This window comes from Oryzias melastigma, linkage group LG12 (assembly GCF_002922805.2).
Source record: "Oryzias melastigma strain HK-1 linkage group LG12, ASM292280v2, whole genome shotgun sequence".
In the NCBI taxonomy this organism is placed as follows: domain Eukaryota; kingdom Metazoa; phylum Chordata; class Actinopteri; order Beloniformes; family Adrianichthyidae; genus Oryzias; species Oryzias melastigma.
The window spans coordinates 660,929-668,331 of record NC_050523.1 but is presented as its reverse complement, the minus strand read 5'-3'; the positions used below and the strand labels follow the sequence as shown (position 1 = coordinate 668,331).

Below are 7,403 nucleotides of genomic sequence, written 5' to 3'. Positions count from 1 at the left end.
ATGTTTTATTTCTGGTGAAAACACATGGACACACTGACCAGTCTCAGCTGCACAAATGTTCATGATTTCTGACACTGACCTGCGTCCAGGTGTGTGTGTGAACTCAGCTGTGTGTTCCAGACACTCATCGAACAAAGAGACACGCCTTCTCTACTGAGGCCCCGCCCATGGACCCCGCCCAGCTGGCCACCGTCAGCATCACCGGCTACAGAAAGAGCAAAGAGTGAGACGTTTGCTTTCAAATCTCTTTTTTCTTAAAAAACATTTCTGTGTTTGTAACCCGATCCTCCTCATCTAACTTTTCCAATTTTTGATTTGATGTTCACAACTTTCAGCTTAAATCTCACTTTAGGCTTCAGTGTTTGAAAACATTTTCAAATTAAAAATCAAAAAACTTTTTTTTTAAATGTAGTTAAAGATAAAGATTTGTGAAGATTTTATTTTCTAATTTTAAAGCTCTTAGTTTATTATTTCTGTTGAATCTTTTCTTAGAAATTCTTGAGCTGGTTTATGTTTTGTTAGAACATTTTAGTGTTTTAGTTTCCGTTTATCTTTTAGTGTAACATGTCAGTACCGTTTACATCACTGACTTACTTCAATGTTTCTATAAATGTTGCTTTTTGTTTGTTTTTAGCTCATTTAAGCATTTCTGTCTTTCAAGAAGAATCATCAGATGTTTTACAATATTTTTGGTTAATTTATTTTTTTTTCTTTTTTTTAAACGATCTAAAATTGCACTTTTTTTGGTCTTTGTCAGCTTCTGTAGTTTTCCACTTGATGAGGTATTTTTGGTTTTTCCCTCCGAGAGCAGAAACATGAGCCATAAACAGGATATTTATATACATTTGATCAAAAATGCTTTAAAATAATCATAATGTTGGGGGTCCATGGTGTTGGGGTCTCCATGGTGTTGGGGCTCCATGGTGTTGGGGGGTCCATGGTGTTGGGGTCTCCATGGTGTTGGGGTCTCCATGGTGTTGGGGTCTCCATGGTGTTGGGGGTCCATGGTGTTGGGGGCTCCATGGTGTTGGGGGCTCCATGGTGTTGGGGGTCCATGGTGTTGGGGGTCCATGGTGTTGTGGGTCCATGGTGTTGGGGGGTCCATGGTGTTGGGGGTCCAGGTCTGTTCCTCCACCTCTCTAGTGTCTGACGTTATCTGGAGTGATTGTTTCTCAAAGACCCGTTCTGGTGTTTTTACTCAGTTTGGAGGTGAATAAAAACGACAGTGTCATCTGCATATCAGAGGATATTAAAAACAGCACAGAATCAAAGGAAAGAGACTCAGACTGTGGAGGTTTGAAGAGTTTTACTCACAAAAAAAGAATGAAATCCATCCACTGAAAGAGTTCCTGTCACTGAAATCCGTTTCAAAACCAGCAGAAAGGTCACACCAGGTCACATAAAGACGTGTTTGCGTTGGCAGGTCCAGAGATCTGATCCAGAACGCTCTGCTGGACAACGACTTCATGAAGCACCTGGATCAGGAGCAGGTACGCCGGCGTCGGTGCTGGGGGGGACTCCTCATGCCAGAAGGGTTCAGTCACTGGTGGCTCGTGTGCAGATCGCCTCCATGGTGGACCGCATGTACCCCACCAGCCTGGAGAAGGGCAGCGGCGTGATCCGGGAGGGCGAGGCGGGATCAACGCTCTACGTCCTGGAGGGTCGTATGAACGTTCTGTCTTCTCCTGAAAACCTAGAACTCAAAGTCTGAAGGTTCAGTTTGGATAAACTACATGGATCTTTGGGTTGAGCTGAACCAGATAATAAAAGATGTAATGATATCAGAAATGTGGGCGTGGCTAACAAAAACCTAGAGAAATCCAAAAGTTATATTTTATTTCTCCAACTTAACAATAATTTTTCATCATTTATTGTTCATCTTCGTTATTTAAGTTCTTTAAAAAATTAACCCTTTAACTCCGGAGCTCCAGAGTTTATGTTCTTTGATTTACTTTCAACCGTTTACACGATAATTCCAGCAGATTCTGAAGTAAATGGTTGAAAAGTTACAGTTTGATAAAGATGTTATGTTGAAGTGTCACCACTGACGTCTCAGGTGTTAAAGCGTTAAAGTTTAAAGCTGAACATCCTCTCTGGATGTTTTTCCCGCCGTTGGACTGTGGCGGTCCGGCTGACGGTCTGTGTCTTCAGACGGGACGGTGGAAGTGACCAAGCAGGGAAAGAAACGGAGCGACTTCAGCGCCGGGAAGGTGTTTGGAGAGCTGGCCGTCCTGCACCGCTGCACCTGCACAGCCGCCGTCACAGGTGAAGTCCCGCCTCCTCCTGGTTCTGACATCACTGCAGGATTGTCTGCAGCCGGTGTCCAAACGTTTCTGTTTCACACCAACAGACACGTTTGGACCTGCAGAGTCTGACTCATCGGGCTCTTAAAATCACAGTTTTAGAAGGAAAATAATAGTTTCATCAGTTTGATCCAACTGAAAAGATTTGAGTTTCATATTTGTGGTTTTTGTTGTTCGGATACAAATAAAAATAAGAAACACATGCAGTTGTGTTTGGGTTTCTCTGTTCTGTTAAAGCAGGAGAGTCAAACTCAGTCAAACAAGAGGCCAAAATCCAAAACAGACCTGAGGTCACGGGACGAACAGGAGAAACATTTAATGAACACTCTAAAACTACATTTTATACTTCAAAACTGTAACTTTTTAACATAATTATGAACTAGATATATAACATTACCTGTGATAATGCTAGTGCTGATAGCTGAAAACACTGAAGCTGAAAGCAACTAAAATATTAGCTAAAAGCCAAATTAGCCTAAAAATAAAAAAACAACGAAGGTTACCCAAAACAGATATGTAACTGAAAAAATAGCTAAACAATAGCCTAAAATAACTGAAAAAGGCTTAAAATTAGCCAAAACAGCTAGCATGTAGCTGAAATATTAGCTTAACTCCAAAATAGACTAAAAAATCTTAATAAATAACAAAATAGTCCAAAAAGCTGCAGAATGACAATTTGTAAAACTTTAAAACTAACTTTTTACCATAATCATGAATAATAAAAAGGCAGGAATATTATTCTAGAACAAATCAACTTAAACCTTAAATAACTTTCAATATTTTACTCTCCATTAAAATATATTTTGTCAAAATTATACAAGTTACAAATGAGCTCAAGATAACATCGGGTCATTAATAACAATAAATACAATAAAAACAGTTTTAAAACTTTTGGCCCCGTTGTGGCACATTGGGGCGGGGCTAACGCAAAGTACCAATCAGAATCGCGATAAAACTCTGTTTTTTACATCCGTCTTGGAACAACTTCAGACTGAACAGGCGTTTTCTGACTGTAATTATCACAGTTCTGAGTCAGTGAACGCACTGGGACTGAAGGTACCATCTTCATCATCAAAGTTCTGAAATGGAAATTTTGAGTTTTGAAACCTAAAAACAACATTTGAATCTAAAAAATAATTACGTTTATTTTAGATCAGCAAAACAGTTTTTTCAATTTATTTATTTGGGTTTTAATTAATATCGCCCTCAATTGACCTCCATAAATTTCTGGATTTTTAACATTTTTGAGCTGCAGATCCAAACTCGACTCAAAGCTCCAGTGAAAGCCTCCGTCTATTGGACTCGGTTCGGTTCTGCAGGTGGAGGCGGAGTCTGGATGGAGATGTTTGAGTGCAGGCAGGAAATGACATCAGCTTCTGTTTGGACTCTTAAAATAATATAAAAGAAAGACGCAGCTGAAGATCAGAGGAGCTTCAGAACTTCTAATGATCTCTGATCCAGCAGAAAGATTTCCTTTGTTGCTCTGAGACGAGAACGTCTGAAGGTCTGAAGGTCTGAAGGTCTGAAGGTCTGATTGTCTGAACGTCTGAACGTCTGAAGGTCTGAAGGTCTGAACGTCTGAATGTCTGATTGTCTGAACGTCTGATCGTCTGAACGTCTGATCGTCTGAACGTCTGAACGTCTGTGTTCTGAAGGTCTGAAGGTCTGAACGTCTGAAGGTCTGATCGTCTGAACGTCTGAACGTCTGAACGTCTGAAGGTCTGATCGTCTGAACGTCTGAAGGTCTTAAGGTCTGAAGGTCTGAAGGTCTGAACGTCTGATCGTCTGAAGGTCTGAACGTCTGATCGTCTGAACGTCTGAACATCTGTGTTCTGAAGGTCTGAGTTCGGAGTCTTGATGAGCACCATGCATGAATCTCTGCAGCATCTCCACATCTGCTCCCATGCAGCCTGAAAACTCTGTTTCTGAGCATGAAGACATTTCACTGACGGATCTGCTGCTGGGATCCGTGGCCGACCTTCTGCGCTCTCAGGCGGCTGCTTTTATTCTCCGACCTTCAGCGTTCAGTCGTGACAGAGAGGGAGCAGAACGTCTCTGAGCCTTGACGGAACAAAGGCTGAATGAAACGTGCAGCAGAGAACAGCTGGTTAAGCAGATGGAAATGAATGCAGAGGATGCTGCAGGAATGACGGTCTCTGCTCCGTCTGTTCAGCACAGGTCGGACTTCCAGAGGGACTCGTGGACTGGATGACCTTGGATGACCTCCACACATCCGTCCACAGCCTCGTGCTCGGCTGGTCGTGCAGGTTTAGAGGATGCTGGTCCTCTGAACTCAGCTCTGGTTTGGGTCATGGACCATAAACCAGCTGGAGAAGTCTGCTCTGAAGCACGGCGGTGGTGCTGTAGTGGTTTGGAGCTGATGTGAGAGCCTCATAACGATGCATTTCAACTGAAACTCTGCAGTTATTGTTTATTTTTGACTCTGTAAAGTCAAACCATGTTGGCGAGCGCCGCGTCAGAAACCGACCTTGAAAAACAAAGAGCTCCACGCTGGAGGCTCTCCGCTCCGTCCTCATCGAGCGGCGATGAGTGCAGCTGATTCTGTGTGGGAGGGGTCAATGAGGGCTGTAAACGCACTGTGTGGGCGGCCGTGGCGCCGTGGCGAAGCGGACACAACAGAAACAGAAATCCCAGCTGCTCCGCAAACGCTCAGGTTTCTCCGAACACGGATGTCGGTTTGAAGCTCAGAGGAGCAGAACTCTCGTCTGTTCTGATGATTCAGGATGGAGGTCAGGATCGAGGTCGGCATGGAGGTCGGCATGGAGGTCAGGATGGAGGTCTGAAGGTCAGGATGGAGGTCTGATGATTCAGGATGGAGGTCTGAAGGTCGACGGGTTTCTGTCAGACCAGCTGTGACTGAACGCTCATGTGAACAACAGAACTTCACTGAAATAAAAGTGAACGATGAGGAATCTGCAGAGGGGGTGAACAGAAGAGAGGGTTTTGACCTCTGACCTCTGACATTTGATGAGGCAGATTTATGGAGAACTTTCTGGCTTTGATGTCTGAACAGGAAGTGGATTTTTTCCTCCTGGATTATTCCATGAACACGTGAAGATTAAACTAGATTAGAACTTCCTCTGGATCAGGGGTCAGAATCCAAACCACACCTGAGGTCGGGATAAACATTTATTAAACTCTCTGAAACTACATGTAGCTGAAATATTAACTAATATCCAAAATAGACTAAAAAATCTTAATAAATGCCAAAATAGTCCAAAAAGATGCAGAATGCTAATTTTTAATGTTTTAAAACTGTAACTTTTTAACATAATTCTGAATAATAAAAAGTCAGGAATATTAATCCAGAATAAATCAACTTAAACCTTAAATAACTTTCAATATTTATTCTCCATAAAAATATATTTTGTCAAATTTATACAAGTTAGAAATGAGCTCAAGATAACATCGGGTCATTAATAACAATAAATGATCAGGAGGGCCGGATAGAATTACCTGGAGGGCCGGATCCGGCCCCCGGGCCTTGACTTTGTCATGTGATTTAAAGTTAAAGTGTCTGATTGCTGAAATCTTCAAGATAATAAGAGTTTGTAACGTTTGCTGCCAAAGTCTAAATCAATCATAGATGAACCGGTTAGTTTTCAAGAACCTCGAGACAAACTCGTGGTGTGGAGGAATTATGGGTAACGCGGTCTTTCATATCATTTTTAACAGTTTTTTATAGTTATTTATACTTATTGGGCTATTTTTATTGAGGTTTCAGCTTTGAAGGTTTATTTTAATCACTTTATCAGCTTTTGAAAGTTGTTGTTTTATAGTTTTTCAAATATCGTTTTAAAGCATTGAGAGGTATTTTTAACCCTTTAACACCTGAGGCGTCGTCATGACGCCTAAACACAAAATCTTGAGCCGCTTTTCTCCAGAATCAGGAATTATCGTGTTTGAAAAGTTACAGTGAACCAAAGACCAGCTGGACTGAAAGGGTTAAAGCTTTTTGTAATGTTTTTGTAGCGTTTAAAAGACTTTCATAAACTCCTGATTGCCTTAGGAGTGGAACCACCAAAACATATAAAATATTTTTATCAGGACATTATGATTTTTTTTCTTAAGACTCTCAGAACATTTTGATCTCCAAACTGTGACTTTTGTTCCCGATATGGAGGCACAAACTCACTCCATAAATCCCGTTAAGAGTTGTTAAAATGGGAGTTTATCGGTCGGAGGTCAAAGGCTGTTGTTGTCTTTTCCTTTGATATTTCAGTGAAGTAAATAAATAAATAATAATAATGATCCTGGACTGACTCCGCCCTCGTCTGCTGACCTTCCTCTGCAGCTCTGACCGACATCCGGCTTTGGGCGCTGGACCGTCAGGACTTCCAGACCGTCACGATGAGGGCCGGCCTCCTCAAACGCTCCCGCCACACGGACCTCCTGCGCAGGTGAGCGGCCGCTCAGGTGAAGCTCCTCCCCCTCGTCTGTGGTGAAACCGGCTCAGGTCTTCCGTCTCCGCAGCGTTCCCTGGTTTCAGCCGCTGCCCGAAGGCGTCCTCTGCAGGCTGGCTGACGCTCTGGAGGAGGTGGGCGGAGCTTCTCTGGACACTCTCCAGAAGCTCAGACAGGTGACAAACTCAGGTGTGTCTCTCCCTCTCAGACCGTCTACAGTGATGGAGAGATCATCGTCCGTCAGGGAGCACCTGGAGACACCTTCTTCCTCATCAGTGAAGGGCAGGTGAGGGGGAGGAGTTTGTCGTGACAGGTATCGATCAAATGTCCGCAGGTGGACGGAGAGGTCACATGCCCCTCCCAGAGGGTCATGTGACCAGACTCCTCATCCAGTTTCTGTGCAGACTTCACCTGAGAGGTGAAGCAACCCCAACCTGTCCAGCTGAGGCTGTAACCCCGCCCCCCGGCTCACCTGAGGCCTGTGGAGTCTGAGACAGCAGGAACCTGAGGACGGGTTCCTGCTGTCCCGCTTTGATGATTTTGATGATGTCACGCTCACATGACCGGCGTGTTGCCCCTCCCCCACAGGTGAAGGCGTCCCAGCAGTCCTCAGCTGATGGCGAGCCGCTGATGGAGTGGACTCTTTCTGGAGGGGAGTGGTTTGGAGAGCGGGCTC

At 43.7% G+C, this 7,403-nt stretch overlaps 1 protein-coding gene across 1 annotated transcript in view; it reads left to right on the top strand.

Annotated features, from left to right (window-relative positions):
• LOC112163367 (cGMP-dependent protein kinase 1) overlaps window positions 1-7,403 on the top strand; it is a 15,836-nt gene that overhangs the window by 3,334 nt on the left and 5,099 nt on the right. Inside the window, exons 3-10 of the mRNA XM_036214613.1 lie at window positions 121-223; window positions 1,424-1,490; window positions 1,562-1,661; window positions 2,152-2,265; window positions 6,619-6,724; window positions 6,798-6,861; window positions 6,936-7,013; window positions 7,316-7,399. Coding sequence (XP_036070506.1) covers window positions 121-223; window positions 1,424-1,490; window positions 1,562-1,661; window positions 2,152-2,265; window positions 6,619-6,724; window positions 6,798-6,861; window positions 6,936-7,013; window positions 7,316-7,399 — 716 coding nt within the window. The remainder of the gene's footprint in view (window positions 1-120; window positions 224-1,423; window positions 1,491-1,561; window positions 1,662-2,151; window positions 2,266-6,618; window positions 6,725-6,797; window positions 6,862-6,935; window positions 7,014-7,315; window positions 7,400-7,403) is intronic.